Here is a 26,391-nt window from a genome sequence, read left to right on the forward strand (position 1 = left end):
TATATTTAATTTGGATGTTAATGGCCATTGATAATATTTTGATTGCTACCTGTTATGGAAATGTTGTTGTTTGAATTTGTTTATTTTGTTTTCAAAGTTCACCAGATTTTGAAAACAGTTTTAAAATCTTGTTTCTGTAGGTCAGCCAGATGAAAATTATAAGATTGCTTTTATCAGGTGTTGCTCATGATGATTGATGTTCATCATATTTGATGATTATGTTTAGTATTTGTTATCTTTGTGCTTTCATTGTCATCCTATGTTACAATATAAATGCAGTGAGTTTTTTTAGTTTCTGTTTATGTGATCCAAATTTCTTTCCTAATTGAAGCAATCTGTTCTCTGTGTGTCTTTATAAACAGAAGCACTTATAAAAAGTCTCATGTGTTCATGTAAAGGGTAAAAATACATATGGTGGCTTTTTAAAGGTTTAAAGTAGAAACAAAAATACATGGAGTAAAATCTCAGTCTTCTCTAAATTCCTGATTGTAAATATACACAGCAATATATATCAACAGGATATACTGAATGTACTTTAAATAGCTATTTCTACATTTAGCTATTATACATTTGGCTATTTATACATTTAACTATTCAGAACAGGTCGTACTCTTACAACTAAATTTTACTTTAAATTTTGTATTTATTTCCAGGCTAAGCTGTCTGGGCCGAATGGCACTATGAATTGGGAAATACGATGTGATGTGCTGTGTAACTGCTTAGTTTGTTTATGTGCACTTAAGATGTATTGGCACAGACTGTGTTTCAGGGTTACGTTCAGGGTGGGGCTTGGCAATGGGAGGGAAAGCTGTTCTGCCTGCTTCAGTCTGTAGAAGGTGAAGCCATCTGGAGGAGAGGGAGGTGATACTTTCCCTGAGAGCTGCTGAATACATGTGGGGGAAGTCTCTCCTATTGTATAGGATGAAACAAATGGAAAGAGGGAGGAAGGGGAGAGAGACAGACAGCAGCAGGATGCAATAGATGGAGGAGAGACTTCTGTTTAATTTCTGCTCTCACTTTGAATTTCCTCTTAAGTTAGTTCTACTAATTTATTTTCTAATTAAATCTAGCTTTAGAGCCTTCCAGAGATTTGGGATGTTTCATTTAAGAATAGGTCCAGGCAAATCTTTCTCAAAGTTTTGGCCAACCAGAAGTATCCTCACTATGAAAATAAACCTTCCTCCAAACTGTGAAACTTCTTCAGCATACTTTTGCAGTCCTCAGAAAGATGGGAAGGAGTGTTTGCTCTGTGTCAGCTCTTTCATTTGCACCCAACTTCATTTGCACTGTTGAATCATATAACTGCATTAGGCACTGCTCTCTGCTTCATTCAAGTTGTACGCACTTCAGGTATCTTCCCTGAATTAGAATCGTCTATGAAGAGATATGTATTTCTGCTTTGCAGCATCCACTCTGTGGCCAAAACAGGTTTAATGATTTGTCCCTCTCTACTGCAGGTCTCTCTGGAATAAAAACTTCTGAATAGTTCAGTGAAGATCTTTGCTTCCCATTTTGTAGGGCTGGCTTGGCATAAGTTAAAGGTCCTTTGGCACCTTGAAGATTGCCAGGGCGAGTTCCATGTGTTGGCTCTCGGAACTCTTCTTGAATAACACAAGCTGCGTTGTTTAAGGCTCTTTGACTACTGCAGAGGAGATAATGGTCACTGTGTGGGATATATAACTATCTTTGAAACTATTAATGGAACTCCATAAAATACTTTGGGATATCTTGAGTATAAAAGGTGCCATACATAACCAACTGTTACTGGTTTTGATGATTAGTGTTTCAACTCTATTGTGGGTAAAAATGCAGGTTTTTTTAAAAAAAAAGTGGCAGTATTTTTCTGATTTGTTACAGATGATAAAGTTATGAGAATCTGTATAGTTTAACATCTTTTATGAATGTAAGGACTTTTCCTGCCTTCCTTGAAAAACAAGTTCCTATTTTCTTGGCTTTTAGCAAGTAAAACATAAATTAAAAAGCAAACAAACAAACAAAACAACAACAAAACAACAGCAACAACAACAAACCCCAGAAAAAAAGTAGTCATATTGTTTTAAGAGTAAATGACTTTGAAATTTTTTAAACTTGTGTGCAGAAAAGCTGTTCATTCATATATGATTGGGAGACAAGTCCTGTGTCTTTTCTCAGTTTTGCCTTATGATGAGATCTTTAAGTATGTATCACTGCTGGTCTTTTGCTGATACTCTGCATCTCTGAGAGGGCACAATCTGGGCTTAGAAGAACACTAAGGCATTTTTAAATGGTCATTTTCCCTCTATTGTGAGCAAATCAACATTATCTTGTCCAGAAGGCCTGCCTACACTGCTTCTTGCATCTTGTAGCCTTTGCAGTAGCCAGAATTTCCGTAGGAGTTCATGCTGTAGTGCTTGTCCACCATACATTTACAATAACTCTGTTTGCAAAGATTCATGCTAAAGCAGTCATTTGTATTTCATGGGACCCCAAGTTGACCAGATCAGGAGATTTAGCGTATCTATACATTATTCCTAGCCTTTTGGCCTTGCTACTCATGATTATTAAAGAGTTTATTAATCCCTTTAATAGGGGTCAGTCTCTACTTGCCATCTTTTGCTGTCCTGCTACCTTTAAATGTGTTCTGGTGCAATGGTAATCTTACTGTTAAATATGTAGATATGGCACACTGTTACTAATAGAGTCAATGAGACTTTATTAATTAGATTTGCATAGCTATAGAAGTGTAGAGTAGTATTAATAAATAAATGGGGTCTTTTAATTTAATATTTGTTCATCTTTTGCCTTCATAAGCTTGCAAATACCTGATCAAAACTCATTATCTAAGACATCTAGATCAACTTATTATTCAAATAATGGAACTATAGTGACTCATAATAGAGAAAGTGGACGTTTCAGCTTCGAAGGTCATGGTAATTCCTTTCATGTAACTCCTTTATTTTCTAATTTTCTTTGCACACTCTATAAAAAAAAAACAAACCAAACCCCCCTCCCCAAAACATTTTCTTTAACTATTAAGACAATACAGGGAGCTACATTCATGCTTCATTGACCAGTAAGCTTTTTTTCTCCTATGTCAAGCTTCCCATGGGATACAATAGAGTGTATTTTTTCAGATGATGTGTTGCTGCAGAGAAGGTGATTGTCAGCATTAAGCAAACTATTGAGTCCAACAAAAGGCTGACACAGCTTTTTCCTGCTTTGATTTAATCTTTTACTCTCTTTGTATTTACTTACTTTGTTTTTATGATCACATATTTTTTATTTGTAACACACTGCTCGTGTGGTGTTGGTGACTAGTAGAATGTCGTCAAGAGAGGGATCAAAACAGGGCTTCAAAGTTATTCACTAGGATGTAGCGTCAAAGACGACTTGCATCTAACCATATTTTAACATGCACAAAATAATAATCTGAATCATGTACACTTACAAGGCACCTCCTTATTTCTTGTGACAGAGGTAAAAACAGAATCTTTTGATCTCTGTAGAACCATAATGGTCAAAGAGTTAGAAGATGTATTCTGTTAGATCTGAAGATACTTGCCCCTGTAACAGAGCATTTAAGGTCCATCCACCGCACCCACCTCTGGTTCACAGCTGACTGTTGCACAAGGATTATTAATCTGCTGACACAATTTATGTCTCTGAGGGCTCTGCTGATTCTTGACTACCTGACTGCACTGAACACTGCCTGCTGGGATTCTACATGGCACCCTCTATGAATTGTAGCAACAGTCATCCCTGGTGACTGGCTCTTTTTCTTACATTACGAAGGTGCTGGAAACCTGCTTCACCTTGACAAATCCACACCCCACCCACCGCTACCCACCACCGCCTGCAGAAAAGTTACTTCTCAGTCATTCCTAGTGCTATGACCCAACTAAAGGTTAATCTCATTCCTCCAACTTCAGGAACACAATGGGTTGGCTCAAAAGTTATGTCTTCTGACTTGTCCCAATCATTTTATGCTCCTTCCAGGAAGGGTTAAGCATGGTTTGGGTCATCTGAGTATGGCCCCTTCTCCCTTCTGCACCTATGCCAACTGTAGCTGGCCATCAGGGGAGTGCTGTTAGTGTGCAGTGACAGAAATGGCATGAATAGGAACTGCCTGGCAGACTCCATTCCTTTCATGGGTTGAAAGAAAAATGTGTAGAACAAATGTCATTTGGAAGTGAAATATAATCTTTTTGAGTCAATACTAAACTGCCACTTCATTCTCTTGTATGAAAAGTTTATATATCACTTGCCACTTACAAAATCTCTTCGAATTCTGGCAATTTAGAAAGGATGTGCTTGGTAGTCAAATAATTTCTATTAAAAATTCCATTGTGCCACTTTATTATTAGCAATCTTATTTACTATAGTATCATGCCTTCATACTGTATAATTTTACTATAGATGCAACTGTTTTCCCCAAACTTTAAAACTAATAATTCTAAAATGTGTTATAGTAATGTAACTATGTAAACCATTTCTATAACGCAGTAAAATGTATGACTGTGAAATTAAAATATTTAAATGCATTTTGAACAGAGTATTTGAATAATTATTTCAGAGTAAAATTAGGGAACTGAAAACACTCTAACAATACTTGATACTGTATTTTGGAATAGTTACTTAACAAAGAATGACTATTTCAAGTTATGTGGAATAGACGCTCTGACTCCATGATAGAATCTCTTTCTTAATTTAGTTATTTTTCTTAATTTTTTTTTTGTTACTGCTTCACTTCGGGTTTTTTTTTTTTATTGCTTCAAGACATTATAGTGCAAATACTTAAACAGTGAAGTACATGTGAATAATTCTGACTTGTAGATTACTCCATGCTTTTCTTTTTAAAAGTGAATAGTACATTTTTAGGTGCTTGCATAACATTAATATGTATACACTTGAATCTATTTTATTTTTACTTTCTGTTTTGCCCACAGACAGTCTTTTGATTGATTACCAGTTCACCTTCAGCTTATTACAAGAGGATGATCGCCATCACACTGCCATAAACTTTATAGCAAATCCAGAACAGGTAAGAAAATGTTATTAACTTTAGACAAGTTTTGGAGAGTCATGATTAAGATTTCCATTGTATTTGACCATGATTAAAGGTTTGCCAGGTGCCTATAAGGTATTAGAGATATGTCAAATCTTTTTTAAAACTGTAAATTGCATTCATTGGGAAAACTTTCTAAATGGTAGATGTACTTCAGATCAATGAATATTCCAAAAAATTATCAGCTGGTTTATTTTATTGTTGTTCCCATGGATAACAAGGTTTAGTATCTTCCTGAGAGTATACCATTCAGTTAAGAAATCTTTATTAGCAGATGAGAAAAGTAATTTCTGAATTATAATTAAAATGCAGCCATTTGCCATCTATTTTTTCTTTAATTTTATGAAGAAAATAATGAAATCAGTTTTATCACAATCTGAAAAGATAACTGGTGTGGTTATATGCTTACTCATACCCTGTTCTTACAGAAGCAAAAGAGAGGATTGCCTTTGGCTCTGAATTACTACCACTTCTATTTATGTTTAAAATGAAAAACAGAAGACAATTAAAAGGCTATATTCAGTTATGTGCAATAGATATATATTCAATACATTCTGATATATTTTGTTAACTTCAATATATTTTCTTTTTTTTTATCCAGTCAAATAAAAATTTGGATATATCAATTAATGCATCAAACAACTTCAACCTCAATATTACATGGTCTATTGGTTCTACAGGTGAGGGTGAATTTTGGTACGACGACTTTTTCCCATATGATTTCATGATCCTTTAAGCTATTTTAACCTGATTGTCTCTTTGTTGCTAATTTTGATAATAGAACTTTACCAAATGTGTTCTTTTGCCATTATCATTATGCCATTGTTAATTATATTATTTAAACCTCAGATGATAATTTGCAATCTGAACAAAGCTTCATTAACATGTTAACTTCCTCTCCGATTCAATTAAAATTACTTTGGTAGGAAAAGCTTGTAGTCTATTTAAATTTTTAAAATGGCAGTGTTATGAAATGCTGTGATTTTAATTAAGATAAATTGCTTCCTTAACTCCTGAACAGACTGAGAATTTATTTCTTTGTTTCAGTGTTCAAGCTAAAAATTTAATTATTAACCTTAACATTGATATCAAACAATAAAGTTCTTCTGTGTATGCTGATAAAGGAGCTGCTTATCTATTTTTCTCCAACTTTGAACCCCATTACTCTTCTTTGTTTTAAGAAGAAGGAAAAAGGCTTTATTTAGACAGTTTCTCTGAATTGGTTTTATTGACTTTCTGAAAAAGCATCCAAGGAGAAGTATGATGCTTAAAATGAAAACGTACTAAAATAAAAAAAAAAATCTTTTTAAAGAAGGTTCAGAGTTTGTCTTACATGAACTCATGAATTTCCTCATCAAGGTAATTCTGAAGTATTTTAACATACCATAGTTAGTAAATGCTATTTATTCCTTTATTTTAACTTGGCACAGACACCCATATAGTTGCAAAAAATGATACATGTTTATTAGTAGGTATGTTAATAAAGTTTTCATGAACAATTAAAACTCTACAGCAATAATGTAAGATGTAGACAAATTCACTTTCAAGTTTTATTAACCTGTGAGGGTTTTTTTGAAGTAGAATGTAAATAGAGGAAAGCATATTATCTGTTTAGCTGACCATAACAACTTTCTTCTAAAATTCGTGTAACTTCTATCAATTTTATGATTCATTCATAATCGTTTGAAACCAGAGTAGGAGTTTCTGTGAATTCTTTGTATGTATATGTAATATACCTGATGTGCCATGTAAACCATAATAAAGGGTTACTAAAGTTGTACAATGAAGACACCAAAAGAAATTCAAGAATTTAAGTTTCCTGTGCAAATTTACTTTGGCACCTTTAACAATGATTAATATTTGTCATAAATATATCTACATATGGGTTTTTTTAGCTGGAACAATATCTGGAGAAGAGATTCCTGTTGTTTCTAAGGCTAATATTAAGGAATACAGAGATAGCTTTTCCTGTGAAAAATTTAACTTTCGGAGCAACCCAAACATCACTTTCTACGTCTATGTCAGCAATTTCTCCTGGCCAATCAAAATACAGGTTAGTATGACTGTTTTGTGCTTATAAAGATGTTGACATCTTAGCTTTACATTGAATTCCATGTTTTCACTCATACAGAAAGTATACAAATAGTATTATTTGCATGCTGTATTTTCTGTGTATAAGAATTGTGCTTTCAGTAGTGAATCAGACTTCAGACTGTAGATTTTCAAATCTGAAATTAAAATTATTGAATATAAATGTTTATTTGTAATATATCTTGTGCATTTAGATGTATACATAAAGGAAGGCATACAAATATGTATGTGTGTACCTAGATATTTGTGTGTAATCTTTCATTAATCATTAGCTTTCTTAGCCTCTGATTTTCTTAAAGGTTGAATGTTTACATCATATTGCAATATTCCAAACTTCAGTTAACACTAAGTGTGTTTGGTTAGAATGTATATTCTTCTTTGACTCACTGGAATCAATTTCACTGAGTATTTTCTGGAATAATGAGATACTGTGCAGTGGCAGACTCAAAAAAATCAGTGCAATGATGGTTGGTTCCCCAACCCCCCAGAAGTTTCAGCAATATTTATAGTTACCATTACTATAGCTGCATTTGTAAAATCTGTGTCCCCTGCACCAGTCAAGGAGCTTTTTATGTGGATGACCAGCTTTTGGCTATAGCTCCCTTACGGAAATAATTCCTAAAAATTAAATTGTTAAAATGATAGTAAAATTTCATAATTCCTAGTGATTTGCTCAGGAAACTGGAACAAGCTCAAAATACTTGCCAGTTAACCATAATTACAAATATTCCACAGATTTCCATTTTGGTGAACACCCCCTCCCCGTTTTTATAAAATACAGAGCCTGTTTCATATATATATGATAAATCATAGACTCATAGAATGGTTTGGGTTGGAAGGGACCTTAAAGATGATCTAGTTCCAACCCCCCCCGCCCTGGGCAGGGGCACCTTCCCCTAGACCACGTTGCTCAAAGCCCCATCCAACCTGGCCTTGAAGTCATGTGCTGGGGAGCCTCCTGGATTAAAGCAGTCATCTTCGAAGTAAACTGACAGAGAAATATTATTCCTGTGTTGTGTTAAGTAAAGCTAGACTTTTTCTTAACATGGATGTTAACTGTAAATATGTGTTACGCAGTGTCAAAGGATGAATTTGTGCAACTTACTGACATTTATGCATGTACTATTTTATATTAAAAAAACTGAAGGTTAACTGCTTTCTTTTCCTCTTCATATTAGGGGTATTTTTTACACTCATCAGTCCCACTTTCTAAGGGTAGAACAACTTCAATTGCCAAATAGCCTTCCTAAACAAACCCATGAAACAATTTAAGCTGTAAATACATTACACGCTCCTTTCACCTTTAAGGTTGGAAGGTGCCTATATCATCATTGTAAGACAAATGTTATTAAGGTGATGTATTCCTAAGATGTGCAACTCTTTGTCAGATGTTGGCAGATTGCAGCTCCTTCCTGTGCTGTTTCCACTGCAGCATAACACCTTAATGGCAACATGTTTTAATGCTTGATAAAGGGAATCCCTGATGATTGGTTACATCCCTTCTTTTGTTTGGGGTTTTTTTAATCAGACTTTTCCTTATCTGCCACAGTTGCACAGATTTTTTTGTATTTATTTTTGAGGCACATTGAAATTCATCAGTCTAGACAGTTCTGTCTCAGAGATGATGATGCTTGAGTATTCCTTTCCTGTCCTGCTAATTTTTCATAAAAAACTTCTTCCATATAGAAATGAAGTCCCTCTGATTTTATGCAGCAGAAAAGGAATGCTAAGGTCCAATTATGGAAACTGTTTCAGGATGTTAATAGTATCCTCTGTATTTGCCTTCCTAAATCAACAAGGTGATTATTTAGCTCTCAACTTTTTTATGCTGTGATTTGTTCTTTTCCAAGGAAATATCTGAAGTTCACATTACCCATATAGATTTCTTATGTTTGGTGCTCTAGCAGTAGATACGATCTTCAAATGCTAAATGGAGTAGGGAGCTTTTCAGAGAAAACAAGTTTCGTTTTATATGTTAACTTTACAATTCTGTATACAACAGAAATTTAAAAAATATATGAGCCTTCCTAGGACTTAGGGTTAAGAAAGGGAAGTCATGGTTCATCCCTATCCAAAGGCTGAAGTTTCCAAGGCCAGTACTAAATGGGCTCACAGTTCTAATATTTATGATCTTCTACATCTGCATCTCTTAGCATACCAGATTTCACCTTCACAATATGCAAAAGTGGTTGATACCAGTCTATTACTGTATTAGAGTGTCGTGGTTTAACCTCAGCTGGCAACTAAGCACTGTACAGCTGCTCGCTCACTCCCCTCTGGTGGGATGGGGGAGAGAATCGGAAGGGTAAAAGTGAGAAAACTCGTGGGTTGAGATAAAGACAGTTTAATAGGTAAAGCAAAAGCCGTGCACGCGAGCAAAGCAAAACAAGGAATTCATTCACTATTTCCCATCGGCAGGCAGGTGTTCAGCCATCTCCAGGAAAGCAGGACTCCATCACGCATAATGGTTACTTGGGAAGACAAACGCCATCACTCTGAACATCCCCCCCTTCCTTCTTCTTCCCCCAACTTTATATGCTGAGCATGACGTCACATGGTATGGAATATCCCTTTGGCCAGTTGGGGTCAGCTGTCCCGGCTGTGTCCCCTCCCAGCTTCTTGTGCACCTCCAGCCTTCTCAGTCGGTAGAGCATGGGAAGCTGAAAAGTCCTTGACTAGTGTAAGCACTGCTTAGCAACTACTAAAACATCAGTGTGTTATCAACATTATTCTCACCCTAAATCCAAAACACAGCACTGTACCAGCTACTAGGAAGGAAATTACCTCTATCCCTGCTGAAACCAGGACATAGAGAGCATCCATTTAAAGGATGATAATTCTTACAAAAATGATGTTACTGTTATACTGATGAAAGGACTCTTCGGGAGAGTCGAGATACTGATGATGGATTCGAGTTCTGGTTCGGAATGGAGAACTCTTCTAGATGGTCTCTGAATTAATTTTCAAATGGTCTAGAAATTAGTTTCCTGAATTAACCACCTTTGCCTTTTTGTGGTGATTAGAGAGTTAGCTCTGTGTTCTAGTGCAGGGCTTTGGATGTCACAGAAGCTAGCCTATGCATAAATGGTCTTAGACACCGAACTATTTGCACTGTAGTCCTTTCCACTAATGCAGTCATGCTGCATTGGTTAGATTGTGTTGGTTAAAAACGTAGTGATATTTTATATCAACTCAGTACTGAAGGTTTCATTTAATCCTGTTAGAGCTAAGGAAATTACTGTGGCTTCCTTGAGAAGCCTACTCTGTTTGTAGGAATAAGTAAGATAGCAACATGAAATTTGGCACATGCCTTTTACACAATACTTTTGTAGAGGACTAAATACTTCAGCACATCTAGCATTTTTCAAATACAATCTGAGTACCAGTCTCCTGTATTTACATTGTTCATTGAGACTTGTCAAAAATAGATTATATAAAGAATGAGTTCCTGAGGAAGCAGAAATAGTGACCTTACTTCCCTTGTAACTGATATTTCAAGTTGTGTTGTTGATATACATTTCACCACTCTCCTTTTATGCCTTCTGTTATGCTGGCGCTGGAGCCAAGATTACTTGTGTCTTTCATCGGGAAGGTTTGGCTGTTGGTGTTGGAGTTACTGCTCTTACCATTTCATTTTCGGTAGGAGAAGGAACAGTACTCCTCATTATACAAGACACTTAGTTTCGTTTTCTGTCAAAGTCACCTATATTATCTCTATTTTTGCATTCAGTTCTCTTCAAGGTTTTCATAAATACAAGGAAAAACTGTACATCCCAGCAGGTGATTGTTTATTTGGATCAGTGGCTCACAGTTGCTTCCTCAGGTACTTCTATTATGCATGTTACCTATTCAGCAAGCTTGGAGTTTTTTTCCTAAATCTTAATAAATCCCTGATGGTTCTAACACAAAATATCCTCTTTCGAAATATGATTTCCTGACTTTGAGAAAAGGATATGTGATGGTTGTGTCCATACAACAATTTCCTGAAGATGTGCTGGTCTCTGATAACTCTTTGCCAGCAACTACCCAGTGACCTGTTTTGGTTTTTTTGTCACTGGTGAGCCTAATGACCTCAGAATACAAGTTCTTCAGCACTGGATAGCAGTGAATTACTTGCCAATCATAGGAACTATGTAGGAAATTTTCAGTTTCAGATGAAGTCCCGCTCTCCGTATAAAGTTGTACTCCAGGTTCCCATTAGTCAGCACCCTTCTTCTGTCCATAATGGCTACAGGCACACAGCTGGGTGCTCAGTCGGGAAGAGAGCTCTGCAACCCTCAGGGGAAAACGCTGCATTTGAATTCCTAATGCTAAATGCATTTTATTTAGCTATGTGATCTCTTCTTCCTTGACATCAAAGGAGAAGCAGAAATGTGACATGGTTGCATAAGGGACCAGTAGAAAGATGGTGATACAGGACATCTGCAGCTTAGAGCTCTTTCCACAAATAGACCTGTTATTGGGTGTAACATGGACAGCTACCAGTTTTTCTCAGAAGTATGTAGTAGTTATACGCTGGCACACAAATGTTGGATATTTTCCTGTTGAATTATTGGAAGGGTTTATACCACACTTTTTTCTCCATTTCCTGTAATGCAGAGTTGACTGGAAAGTAAGGATGAATACAGAGCCATAAGCTTAGCTGTTCCAGACTTTCATAGGCAACAGTAGTTTATGCATCTTTTCAGAGGAAGTCTGTATAAAGTATCTTTATTATTAGAGGGTTCAAGTGTCCAAGTAATAGGACATGATTTATCATCCAGACTTACCATCCCTATGTTTGACTGAGTGTCTGTGACAGTCCCAGCCCTTTAGGTGTACCATGTCTTATGTATCTGTTAAATAGGACTCCATGAGAAAATGCTGTTGTCTTAAATAGGCTAGATTTCTGAGCAGAATTTGTGGCAATGCCCCATAACTTGTTTCTGCTCATTTTTATTTTATTTTGAGAGCAGCTGTAATTCAGACTCCACTAGTAATGGAATTTGAAGGCTGTAACATTTATTGAAAAGCTGTAACTCAGACTGTAACCAGCACCTCAAATAATGGCCAGTGGTCCCTGAAGTAGTAAGCGGTCATAAAGCTTGGGCTTCTGACAGCTATGCAAATATTAATAACAGCAGTAACAACATGTTCTTCACTCTCAGGAAACTAATTTTATGGCAAGGGACTTTTGTCATTGAACCTGGTAACAGATGTCTTGTCTTTTTTTTCATCAGTTGCTCCCATATTCTGAAAAGTAGCAAGTGCATATGAAACAAGCAAATACCCTTAAAACGCTGTCCTGGCTATCCGGTTGATGTACTCTGTCTCTAAGGACAGCAATAGCATTACTGCTTCCGGATCAGCTGCTTTCATGCACCTATATCTCTTTATAACCATCAGACTTGTAAGTCTGATCTCAACTTGTGCCTGAGCAGCAAAATTTTCTACCAGTTTTAAAGCCATATCAGGAGATAATAACTGTTCTACTAGTTATTTCCTTTCCTCCCTAAAGTGTAAATGAAGGATTCACAAGTGTCTGAGTTTTAATTGGGAGGGTCAATTTAAATTATAAGGTTCAACCTCAGCAGAAAAGCACTGCCTGGCAAAATTAGGTTTGTATTTAATGAAAAAAAAATCTTGTTATTCAGTTTTGATCATAAAATAGTTAATCCCTTACATGTTTCCGTAGCATAGAACAATTATTGTTACAGCGAAGTTAGATGATGTTAGTGTACATGTAGAATGCCCAAATGTGTTGGAAAGAAGGAATTTAATTCTTCTTAAACAAGCCTACTGCAAGCTTTAGTAGCATATTGTTGGGTTCTTTTTTTTCCTGCACTGTTGTTTCTGAGGAAGACTATCTTTGGCACCCTGTATTAGTTTTTATGCCAGAATAGAATAATGAATTATGGTGAAGATTTACATTTTATTTGTATGTAGCACAACAAATAATCAAAACTACTTCATCTATAAATTTTCAAGGGATTTTTTCTTTTTTAAAGGGGAAACTAGTGTTCTTTCAGCTTACTGGCTCCTGGTTCAGAATTGATTTTCTTTCCCCTGCTAATAGCCTGCTGTAGCAACTGAAGGAGGATTTTAATGTAAATCAAGAAGCATATCTACCCTTGTAATAAAATTTATTGCGTATCATAATTTATTTCAGCTTTTTTTGTTTGGCATTCGTTTTGAATTATTAACATTCACAAATGACTTACACTGTTGTAAAAGCTCCAAGAAGTAAAACTTGTCAGTCACTGTCATTAAAAGTTACAACAGCAGCACAAACCTAATCACTAAATTAACAGATAAAAATCAGAGCTTTTTGGTTTTTAAAACCTTTCCGAATTTTACAAAGGTCATGATTCTGGAATCTTTGCTTGGAAAATATGTGTTTATCCACATGTAGCTGTGCTTGTACAGAACCTCCTCCTGTCAGTGATTGCATACCTGAATCTAATTTCTATGATTTATGGTGAACGATTCAATTTCTAAGTGCCTTAATGCTTTTCATAGAGGCTGCTGAGTAACTACGTATAGCTATGTGTAAAGACACTGTAATTCTTGAAACACTAAACAGGTATTGATAATGAAGTGGATATATTAGCTTCCAAAATGACTTTGAGGTTTTCTTACAGTAAATATAAAATCCCTCTTAAAAAGAGGTTTGAAGGTAGTATACTGAGGACAAAAACCTGGGAAATCCACCAAATCATCATTTAGTTGCAATTCTGCAAGGAGCAGGAAATTCTTTTGGAACAGAAAAAAAAAAAAACAGGAAAAGAAGGCATTTAGTAGTACAGGGTTGGGTTAGTTTATAGATGACTGAAGTATAACCTAAAATGTAAATATATACTTAGCTTCAGTTTTCAATAGGGATGATGATATTGATCATAGTGTAAAGTCAGGATTGATAATAATTAACATGTATTTATGAAAATTATCCTCAACAGAGTTGGTCACAAAACTCGAGCTTAATGTGTTCAGATTAGGCACCAGCTAATATCCATCCTAGAATCTGAAGGAAGTGATGTGTGAAATTGCAGGGCCAAAAGCAGGAGGGTAGGACCATGAGACTGGAGAAAAGCAAATGCAAGTTTGTTTTCTGAACATAGCAAAGTAGTGATTCAGGTACCAACAGATTTAGTAATATATAGTGCTTTGGAAAAGATTTTGGAGTTTATAGTATAGTATTTAGTATTTTGTCAGGCTTTATGCATTGGCTGTAGGCACTAAGTTGGACAATAAGGGAATTAGCTGACGATTGTAAAGTAGGAGAATGTAGACCTAAAGCAACAGAGATTTTGGGTAACAGATCACGTGGCTGCTCATGATACATTTGCACTTCGATATCCTGCCAAAGTGGCTCATCTAGTTACCTTTCTGGACATGGCAGAGTGGCAACATTTAGTTTGTTTGACAGAAAGAAATCTGGAGATTCAGATTTATGTCTTGCATAGGATTGTTTCTTATATCTGATTAAAATATATGAAAATATGTTTTCATTGTTTCTCAATTCAATGTAAATGAGAGTTTTTGCTCTAGAGTTATTTTTTAGAAAAAACAACTCCACTAAGTGAAGGAATTCAAAATTATTCTAAAATTGAAATCAGTGGGACAGCAGCGTGGAGGTAGAGATTCATTTCTTTCAGTACTAGATTCTAAAACTAAACTCCATTCTGTTTTTCAACACATTAAATACCATTATTAAAAATTCTGTGTCATAGTTGCATTATTACAGGTATATCTGTTACATGTGTAATTATTGCATTATATAAAGTAGTTGAAAATTACTACCCAAATATGGACTGTTACAGTAATTATTATTACCTTTTTTCTTCCTGAGGTAATCAGATATAATACCAGAAACCCACTGGTTCTTGCCGTGGAAAATTGACTCTCTCTAATATCTATAATTTATTTCCTTGTAGTTGCAAGGCCAATTGTGTGGAGAATAAATCATAAGGCTGCATAATATTCCCAAAAAACTTAATCTGCCCAAATCCAATATAGCATTTTTCAAAATGCTTCCTGTGAATCCTGAAGTATTGCTAAAATGAGGAGGTGTTTTTTGATGATTAGATTATACCTTTTTTCTTTAACAAATAATGATAGAGCTGTTAACGTTTGTCTTAGAATATACCGGAACAAGGTTGCCAACCGTATTGTGCCAACTTCTACACCACTCCAATAAATGTAAATCTTAATTTCATGACTCCCCCTGGTACATTTCTTTTTCCAATCACCTTAGAAAAGGTTTAATATGAGCCAACAGAATATCTGTAAATATTTAACATAGTTGATATATTTCTCAGAAAGCAGAACCACTGCTAATAGTTCAGCTGATGATTTCAGGGAACCAAAATGCCTAATTAAGCGACAATTAGTCCTCAATGATGCATAGTTTTAATTGATGTATAATTTGAATGTCTGAGATAAGAACTCCTGTAACTGATGTGCCAATTGTGTAGGGTTTCCTTTTCCAGGCAGACCAAGGCACCACCTACTGGTAGCTGTATAACACAATAGAGATGTATAGATATGGTATTTGCTAATAAAAATTATCTCCCTGTGATATTTAGCAAGTAGATATTGAGATTTTTTCTGTAATTTCCATTTCCCTTATCTACTTAATTAAGTAAATTGTAGTTAGAACATTTAGAATGAAATAGAAAATATTGCTCAAAGATAGCTTTTATTTGTTCAGGACTTTTGATTAGCTATAGGAAAATAAATCAATTATTCCTCTTGGGAACATATGACAGGGTATAGAAACCTGGTTTTTTAATAATAAGAAAAAACTCTTCAAAGATTAAGATTCTCTCTGAAGAAAACATCCATGCCTTGTTGAACCACAGAAGCATATAAAGGTCATACACAGTGGCTCCCACAGTCAGAATAATGTGAAAGTAAATGTTTGGCTCATAGGGAATCAGAACGGAAATAGGAAGATGGTGGTAGGGAATAGATATTTTCATCCTATTTATCATGACTGTCAGTTCTAGAAACTTTAGTTACCCTCTCTAATCAGGATTTTACAGATTAATGTGAACAGCATACAGGATTTCTGTTTCTCATATTTTTGTTTAAATTTGATTTGTGCCAAACTGGATCAAATCCATGTTTTTCAACATTTCTTAATAAACAAGAAGTCAGTAGTCCAAAATCAACTTAAAAATTCCAACGTAAGGTGTTTGTGAAGTAGGCTCCTCAGGAACCCCCCATCTGCTGAGTAGCGATGACAATATTGTCAGTCTCACCAACATGATCGTGGTCCTGACACTGACAGGAATTTCAGGTTTTCAAGTTAGGATAGCTTTTGGGTTTCCTAAGGTCTTCTGGTTACAGGTGGTTTTGCTGATCAGGCTGCTCTGAATTGTCACTCAGAGCTGCAAGATATCTGGAATAACTGGATCCCCTTGTCTAAAAACACAAACCAGAGCTCATTTATGTCATATGATTGTCCTTCAGCAGCAGCACATGGTCACTTGTCCCATGAACTGAAGGCTCCAAATCTGACCTCTGAGCACTGAACCAACAAGGTATGTCACAGTGAACTGTCTCTGAGCCAGCAACCCCAGAAAAAGTAGTTTTCAGCTCTAGGTAAACTTGTCAGCAATGACTGGAAATATAGCTCTGGGGTTTTTTTAGGACTTCAGAGCTTAATTCCTCAGGCTGTGGCAAGCTAGCTAGAAACTGTAGGGGTGCTTACAGCTGAGTTTGCAGAGCTCTCTAACTCCCAGCTTTCCAAAAGCACTGAAACTTCAAAAGTTGAGGCTGTTTATCTGCAGGACCATTCTCAGGAGTGGGCTAAGGTGCCATCAGCATCCTTAGCATGAGGAGTCCTACCTTAGATTAAGCAGACATTCATGCTTAAGAACGTTTCTTCTAGTGAATCAGTATTTTTGATGGCACTCTAATGTGTAGGAGTTATTGCAGTCACAGATGCAAGGAGTTAAACTTTATATATGCTGCTAGAAGACAATCCTTGAGAATGGAAAATAGTTGCCTTATATTGATCTTTGGGACCTCTTCTAAGGTATTTTTGTTGTGATGAGCTAATTCACGTAGACCTCAATCTTTTGCAAAGCTAGGTATTAATTTTTTAACCATATAGTCAATGTATTAATTTCTATGATGAAATAACGAAATGAAAATATTAGTCAGTGAGACTCCAGGATTTTCAAATCCAGAGCCATTCCATGGTTCCTCATGGATTAACTAATGCTTATATGGTTTAAGCAGAGCTAACCAATGTGAAGATGTGAGGAAGTCAAAGTCCATAAATGGCATTCCTGAGAAACAAGGAAAGAATAGCACAAAGTTGGGCAGAATCACAAGCTCTTTCTTTAGCAAGATGACCAGCTCGGACCTGCAAACTTGGCTGTTAATTGGGCAGATATTGGGGAGCTACTGTGCGCTTTGTTAGATTGTAGTGTGAACGCTCACTTCTTTAGACTGTGCAAAAGAATGCTAGGGATGTGATTCTGTTTGTTTTCATTATGAAATGTTGATTGTTAGTTTTTATTTTGGAATGCTTTAAGGACCTTTAAATTGTGGTAATGGAGTCATTTTAGAAATCTCCTGAATTCTTTATTATGTGGAAGCTAATTGTGTATATTTTGAAGGAACAGAAAAAAAACCCAAAACTGCTTGGTCTGTATTAGGCAAACATATTCTGTGCCTTCAGGGAGGCAGTACAAACAACTCTCAGGCACAGATAGCCAGATAAACGTATTAAACAAGAGGGTGGAGAGCTTGCAGGTCATCTGCTTTTTTTAAAATCTGGCTTTAAGTACATTAGTTACTTGTCATTACTTTTTCATGTAAGCACTTGATTTCATTGCTACCGTGGTGTTATATCTCATAGATGATAAATCCAGAAGGGGCTGCTGTGATCATATAATCTGAAATGAGACATAAAGTAAAGCATAGGGTTTCACAAATTAATTGCTGTTTGAACTAGACCATATATTTCAAAAAAAAAGATCCAGTCTTGGCTTAAGCATTTCTAGAAATGGGATACGCACTAGACTCCTACTGAATAGTTCTGACTGTTAATTATTGCCACTGTTTAAAAACATGTGATTCATGGTAAGTGTAGCTTTCCACGGGCTAGTCTTGAAATACAGTTTTATGCTACAAAGAAGAGCTTCCTCCTATAAAGGATGCACTGTTGTAAATACTTACCATGTACTCCATCACCTGTTCTTCAGGTTTTCTCCAAACTGTCATTCTTGTGGCTTTTCTCTGAACCCTCCAGTATTTCAGTATCCCTTGAGAATTATGGATGCCAGAACTGGATATGCTTTTCCAAGCGTGATTACATCTGTTTCAGATACAGAGTTAATGATGTGCTTGAGGGGGCAGAAAAAAGCTGCTTTTCAGCAGCTCCCCCATGGGCCACGCTGTGCTGCTGAAGGAAGCAGAGCAACCTTAGCACCACCTTTCCTGCTCTTTCTTCTTGTGACTCCAGTCCACCCTTTTTGCTACATTCAGTATTTTCCTCTATATATCCAGGATTACCATAGCCCTTTCATCACAGCATTGGGAATTTAATGGTTATCTATCATAACCCCAAATGTTTTTCAGTGTCACTGAGTCCAGAATAGCATCCTTGAGAATGATCTTCATTCTTTGATTCCATGTTTATACTACTAAAGGAAGTTTTTATTACTTTTACCTTCCCCTTATCCTCCTGTACAAATGGCTTGGTAAAAATGACCTATTATTTTCACTTTCTTCCCTCAGCATGCCAAATAAAAATATATTAATAAAGATACTGTTTTCTTCCTAGTTATTGACAAAAGCTTTAAATAACACTAGAAAACAAAGATCCAAGGATTTCACTGTGCCTTGCATTAGAAACACATTTGTACAAATGCAAACCTCTATTTGCAATTACATTTCACATTAGTTAAAGTTTAATACCTGCCATGTTAAATTCATATTATTCTAGTTTCTCAAAGTGGTGCTTTTGCCAGAAGCATTAATACAATCTCTTTGTATTTATAAACAGTAAAATACCCAGGAGTAGAAGTTCTGTTACTTGTATTGTATTGCTATGTATGTTGTAGGGAATGGGTTAGGAGATGGTCTATGTAGGCATGAATTGGAGAGTAGTGATCTCCTGTGAAAACGTGTAAGAACTGCTGGTTATAGATTACTTGTTTTGAACACATATATTCTTGAAGTTGATAAAATGAATTTTTAGACCAATATGCTCTACAAGTTTTGCTATTCTATTCCTACATTATTATTTGTCTTACTTGAACTTTATTCATAGTTCTAATCTTTCATTCTCTTACCCCTTGATGAACAGACCTCACACAAAACTGGGGGAAGGTGAATCTTCTGCCTTTCTTTCCTTCCTTTTTTCTTCTTGTTTCCTGCTGTCCTCATTTTACTTTCTCGTCTTTTCCTTTTATTATTATTCTTTACTGTGACAAGAAAAATATGCAAGACTGACATTGTTACAGATTGCAGTCTTGCTAAAATTGCCATATGAACTAGCAGTCCAGGTAGTGAAAAAACATTCAAGCTGTCAGATATTCTCAAATGAGTGAAATAAAAGCTGTTTGTGTGTATATAGAATCATCATTACTCCTTTGTCTCATAATACCATCTTTGTGCAGGCTTTGAATTGTTTTTATTGAAGATAATTTTATTTTTGTTTTATTCCCAGTGGTAGTCTGAGAAATTGTCTGCTGTGTACATATGAGAGTTTTACAGAAATGACTAATTTTCACTGATAACAAAGCTTTTGTATTAATTATCTCTAACGGAAGTGTTTCATATTGGGTTTCTTCATCAAATTAATATAGATACAGCACATAATTCACTTGCTGCGGATACAGAAGTTCTGAGTCTGGGAAACAGAAGAGTTTATGTTGGAAGAACCTCTGAATGTCTTCAGTCCAACCCTCTGCTCAGAGCAGGGCCAACTTCAAAGTTAGATCTGATTGCTCAGATCCTTGTCCAGTCAATTTTTTTCCTTGTATATCATGTTGCAGTTTATGTCCATTGTATCTAATCCTCTTTCTGTGCACCTCTGAGAAGACTCTGACTCTTTTTTCTCTGCAACCTACCCATTAGGTGGTTGGAGACAGTGATAAGATCCCTTCTTTGCCCTCTCCTTAAGACATTCAAAGTTAATGACTTATTACTATGTGGTAAACTGTGAGCTCAATGAATTTACAGAAGACATTAAGATCAATCCCGGGAACTCAGTGCAATTCAGTGCATTCTCCTTGAAAGTCCCCCTAACCCCAAGGGTTTAAAAATAATGAAAATGGTTATAAATCCTGAGGTCATTATTTAAAATAATAAGTTGTATAATATAAATACAAGGTAAGTTTATTTTGGTATTTATCCAGCCGTTAGGCCTTTTGCGTTCCATTTATATCTGCCTTCTTGAAGAAAAAAATGTTACTTAAATGGCATCTGGATAGTCTCTTAAGACAGAATGCGATGTGGCTTTTGTAGACACTAATTCTAATCATCATAAAAACAAAATGTGTGAACAGTATTTTCTGAGATAAATGTAGTTTTAAATTTTATCCTGTCAGATCTTATTTTTTCCCTTTTGGAGTTGCTGTCCCAGTGAGTGGCTACTTTCAAGACCATAAGTTACTTACTATGCCTGCATAGGAGAATTAACATGTAATGCTAGAAAGTGGTATGATCAGATGTTTCTCTCCAAAAACCACCTGAGAAACTTGTAACTCTTACCATGGAGGGGACTTTGTACTACTTGTAGTTGCAAGCCACATCCATCCAGAGCATAACATATGAAGTGCCTTTTCAGTTTAATCTTTCTTTTCAACTGATGCCTTTCCTTTGTAGCATAATCATTGTCCTTACTAAACTCTGGGTCTTTTTTTTCCCCTTTCTGGCATATGATTATTTAAATATACATTCCTGTATTGAAAATTTGACAGTGCTTTTGTGTACATGCTAGAGATTGGAAAGAACAAGGATGAAGTGCATCTCTTCAGTAGCAGCAAGGGTAAAAAAGGGGAAATAGTGTAAAGCAGCATTTAAACTGAAATATAAGGGTGGAAGCTTTACAATTTTTTATTGTTACTGTTAGAAATTGCAGCATTGGTGGTGAGATGTCAGTGGAGGAAGTTTTCATAACGTATATTCAAAAGGTTTAAAAGGAACTTTTTGACTCTGCTTTCTCATTGGGGATGAACATCACTCATTAACATGAGTGTGGTGTAAGTGTATCACTGCATCTGTGCCAAAGTTGAAGGCATTCAGTGGCATTCTTTGAAGTGCTTATGTCAGCTCTTCAGTGAGAATATAACAAAAGATGTGTTCTGCCCTAAATAACAGATATATTAGCACTTTTGTGGTTAAGTCCCATGTGCATCAGTAAGAACAGATTTTTCTTTAGCTGTTGCCTTCTCTTTAGACATTAGAAAAGGCGAAAAGCTATTTAATTCACATCTTACCTGTATTAACTACTGTAAGCTGATAATGCTTTTTTTGTAAAATGATTACACTGTGGGTTTTTTGTTGTGGTTTTTTTTTTTCTAAACTAATAACACTTCATTTATATTCTATGGGCATTAACCACAGAACTTCATTTGTTTTGAAAATCCTTTTTAAAGCTGTATTCATCTATGGTAAGGCTAGTGGTGGTAAAAAATCAGTTGCAGATGTATTATTTGCAAAGTAATCAATTCAATTCTCCATTCTAACTAGAAGAGATATCCTGAGGAGGTGGAAAAATTACACTAATCTGATATGCTTGGATCTTGTCTTTGTATCATTGTAAAGATTGATTTACGTCCACTTCCTTTGAATTTTATTTAGAGTTCATATAAATAAGGGCTACTTGAAAACATATTGAACATGGTTATAATCACCCTGTTCTTTTGACAATCCTTTGTCTTATTTGGTCTTATTTTGGCTCTTCTTAGGAACTGGGCATATTTAAATGATGTGTTCATCTTCTGTGTTAATTATTTTGACCTGAACAGTGTCTCAAATTATGTGTTTAAAGTAAGTTTGGAAGGGAAGCATACAGTAACTTTTCAGTCCTTGGTTTTCATGCATGCTAAGTATTATTCTATTCAAGATTTGTATTCCATTATTAATCTTTTCATTAAAATAAATTTTACTTATCTTTTACTAACTGCTGATGTATATAGTAATTTACAAAAAGTGAAGGGCTACAAGTTTTATATGCTGGGCTCCAAGTCTTGCAAATATACATGGAACATTGAAGTGGTCTTCTGACATCTTAGTAATATAGGCTTAGGGCCAGCAGGGACCTTTTCCATCATCAAGATGATGTTACCTGATGTTGCAAGCAAACATTTTCATAAATTCATCCATCTGTTTTAAAAAGCATATTTCATCACTATTTGGACTTTAAAATATTTTCACAGAGCTCCTTTATTTCCACAAATGTAATCATTCAGTTTATACATATTTGTTATTGTGCAGCCATTTTCTATGACATCAGTAGCTCTTAATTCTTCCTGGTGTTTACCCCCTTTCGTGTATTTATACATGGCGATCATATTCTGTATCAGCCTTTGATTTACCCAGCTAAGGAAGCTCTATTCTTTGCTTTTGATAAGATTCATTTTCTGTTCCCCTCCTGGCCACCCTAATGGTTCTTCACCTTCAGTTTGAATCCATCTTTGAACAGAGTGACAATGCAGTGTACAGTTATTAGTCTGTCAAGACATCGTTTTGCAGTTAGAAGATTAAATTGCACAGTACCATTGTTACCGTTACAATTTCGGTTACTCCATTAAGATGTGTCACATTCCGTTTGTGTTTTTCTTTATGCTTGGCTGGTGTAGTTTGAGGAAGTTGCTATAGTGGTGATTATTCTACACCTGTTGTAGTAGCCAAATGTAAAAGAGCCAGGACTTCCGATTTTTGAAAAAAGAAAAAAAAAAAGGCATAATAATTTAACATAAAATAATGAACTGATTTCATTTGAGGTGACAAGTTCGAATGATATTCAAGTATGACAGAACTTAATCTTTTAAAGCAGTCAGTGAAAATCTGTGTACGTAATTGCAATGTGTAGACTCCTTATCATACTACTACCAATGTGAATTGATGCTCCCGAATTTAGAATGCTCAATCAGATCATTAAATGGAGTTTAATCTGTGGGATGCTTTCACAGAGTTTATCATTCACAGTGATAAACTGCATGATACTATGATATTAAACCATCAGTTTCTGTTCAGGTCCACTTATACGGTCTCTCCATTAGCATGACTACTCAGTTACTGGGGTTGCACTCACTATGGATGAATTGCTTTGTGTGTGAATTTTTATTTTTATGAAATGCCCTACTGCTTAAATTCTTGCTCATATTTTTTAAACTGATTTTCATGCTATTTAAACATTACCTTTGTTTAACCTCAGTCAGTATGGTGAAATGAAGCAAATTATGGAGGAAGGCATTTTTTTATTTTGGTATTTTCAATTCAAATTGACAAATATACAAGATACACTAGTGACAATTTACTAACAATATGATAGCAGGTGTTCTAAGGTTAATTGTGTTTTCTATCAGAATAAACTTAATGGTAAATGGTAGATCATTGCAATAACATTTCTAGAGTTTGCAGAGGGAAAGAAATTCAATTTTTATTAATGATACATAATATTAATAAGGTTTTTAAAGTCTTTTTAAACTTACAGTGTAGCAAAAGCAAGTTGTTATTTAAATGATCATACTAAGTAATATTATACTTTTAAAATTCTATTGCTAAGCTGACACTTCTTGTGTTAATATTGTTCAAACAGTAACTCAGGATACAAAGGGAACAAAATGAAAATGAATACAAAGACATAAACCTGGATTAGTTAGCTTGAAGAACAGTGTTTTTCAGTGAAACTTGTAAAGCAGTCCTTTTGCTTTACTCAACTCTTTCTGTTTTCAACTTGAGAGTTCACTGGATAGTAAGAATTGCAAAGAGGTCTAGAAAAAATGACTTGAAATACTGAAATGATTCCACTTGTTAATCTCATGAAGGGAAGATTTAAAGGGTGATACTGCAGTCAAGCACCTACAGTTGTCTGATGATGCGGGAAGGAGATGGAGAAAGAGGGCTAGAATAAGAAATGGGCCTAAATATCAGTAAGAGATATTTAGTTTAGACATGCTAAAAGGAAAGGTGGCACAGGTATTTTCTGCAATCTCTAAAATTAGAAGTTTTAAAAAGAAATGATAGAACCATCTATCTGGATAAGTTTGATTCTCCTTTGGGGAAGCAGATATGTCCCATCTGCTGTACTTGCTGTGCTTTTATTATGTTTTCTGTCATATAATTTTCTTTTTTCAGTATTCCATGTTTCTTCCTTTTTGATGTGAATAATTTGTAACAACAAAATTGAAGTGACTCCATTGGTGTCATCTTAATAAAGGAATGAAATCATCCTTCTCATGATGTGACAGGCAGGTGTCCTACTAGTCATTCTTTGGAATTGTAGAGGGAAAACAGTAGCGGGGATGGAGTGTTTACAATTGTCTCTGAAGTTAAGAAGGATCAATAATTCACAATTTAAAAAAAGTATTTCATAGAACTAAGCAGTGATTACTGAAAAGTAGTTAATGGGCTTCAGAAAAGGAGGATTAAACCCGTCCATTTTTCAGCTTTGTAAGTTTTGTGGGAACATTTTAAAAACAAATGAAATTGGTCTTTTACCAATTGACTCTTCTTTCACTGCCAGTTTGTTGACACTTAGAGCCCTTTGCTCCACAAGGAACGATAATACAATTGGTCTAGTACATACTCTTTAATTGAATTGACTATTTTGCCCTGCTGCTCAGCGAATTGATAAATTGCTACAGCCTTCTGTTCTGAAAGTTGGTGGGGTTTTTTGTCTTTTGTTTTAGGAATAGAAAGAAAGTATGAAAAATAGCATTCAGAATTGGTTAAAGACATCACTGGATTTGTTTTGACTAATGATATTGCGGTCTTAGTTCTGTGAAATATTTTAGGAATTAATCAGTGTTTACTGTCATTTCTGATTTAATCATGTAGGTAAAATAAACTTTCATATTTAATATGCCACTACTGGTAGAATATAACTGAGTGTTTTGAACTTTCAACAGCAGAGTTATTTCTTTGACCTGAAAACATTGTTAAGGAGAATGTTTTTCTTGACCTCATAAGGTGAACATTAATATTGTTTTTGTAAAAGGCAGTTGACCTGCAGACACAATTTGAATGACATTTTATTATTAAGCAGGTTAACAGAAGTTCCCAAAGTTATTATTTAATCAAGAAAATATGACAGGGAACATACAATTTTTTTCAGCCAGATCAGTGTTTTTATTGATAATTGCTAGTGTCCTGCCCCCGTCTTCACAAATACATTTCCCACTTCTTAAATTCTGTAAGTCACAGATCATAGCTAAGTAGCATTTTTTAAGTCATCTAGATGTTTGGATGCTCATTTTCTGGAAAGGTTGGGGCATCTGGGTACTGTGGATGACTTTAGAAATATCAGCCATTATTTATCTTTGATTTTATTTCATATCCTGTAACGAATAGGTTCTCTCCAGTTATTATGAAAGAATGGAGGAAATTAAAGGGGTTGCTTTGCCTGAAGACATACCTTGGGGTTTAATGTCAGACTACAAAACTTACGTACAAACCTATCTTTACGATTTTTTTAACCTACTTTAATCCCAATATGTCAATAATTTATCAGTTGCTAGTCAAAAACATGTCTAAGTCAATATGAAAACATGATTTAGTAAGTGATGGAAACAAGTCTTTTCTCAAAGAAGAGGAAGGTATGTTATGCTGCTGAAACTTAAAAAATAGCTTTCATTCCTTTTCTCAGTTTCTCCTGGTATTTTTTGTTTTGGTGGTGTGGTTTTTTTCCCCCCAATTATGAAGTCTGTGTAAGTGCACTTTACTCTGCCTTTGTATGAAATAAACATGCTTTCAGCAAATGTTAAAATGGATATTTGATCTGAGGAAAAGCTTAAACCTACCTTGTTTTACCCAAGACAGACTATAGTTCTCACTAATACAGAAAGCAAAGTGCATCGTTATGCCATAGTTTGGAAGTTTGTGGGTGTGTTTGGCATGCTTTTTCATTTGATTCATGCTTGACATTATTCATTATTATAATTCATTTAGGAAATGCACTAAAAATGTATTTTTATACCTTCCATTTGAAACTGTGTAAAACACTCACGTGACCTTTAGCAGATGCAGTGTACTATGTATTTCCTGGAAGGGTGTCCATTTTATTTTTTTGAAACAGTTGTACTGCC

General features: G+C 35.3%; 1 protein-coding gene across 1 annotated transcript in view; it reads left to right on the forward strand.

The window, feature by feature from the left end:
* Positions 1 to 26,391, forward strand: part of ATRNL1 (attractin like 1) — a 557,444-nt gene that overhangs the window by 243,631 nt on the left and 287,422 nt on the right. The window contains 3 exon segments of the mRNA XM_009277899.1: positions 4,926 to 5,020; positions 5,646 to 5,724; positions 6,940 to 7,097. Coding sequence (XP_009276174.1) covers positions 4,926 to 5,020; positions 5,646 to 5,724; positions 6,940 to 7,097 — 332 coding nt within the window.

This window comes from Aptenodytes forsteri, unplaced genomic scaffold (genome assembly GCF_000699145.1).
Source record: "Aptenodytes forsteri isolate BGI_AS27 unplaced genomic scaffold, ASM69914v1 Scaffold15, whole genome shotgun sequence".
Taxonomy (NCBI): domain Eukaryota; kingdom Metazoa; phylum Chordata; class Aves; order Sphenisciformes; family Spheniscidae; genus Aptenodytes; species Aptenodytes forsteri.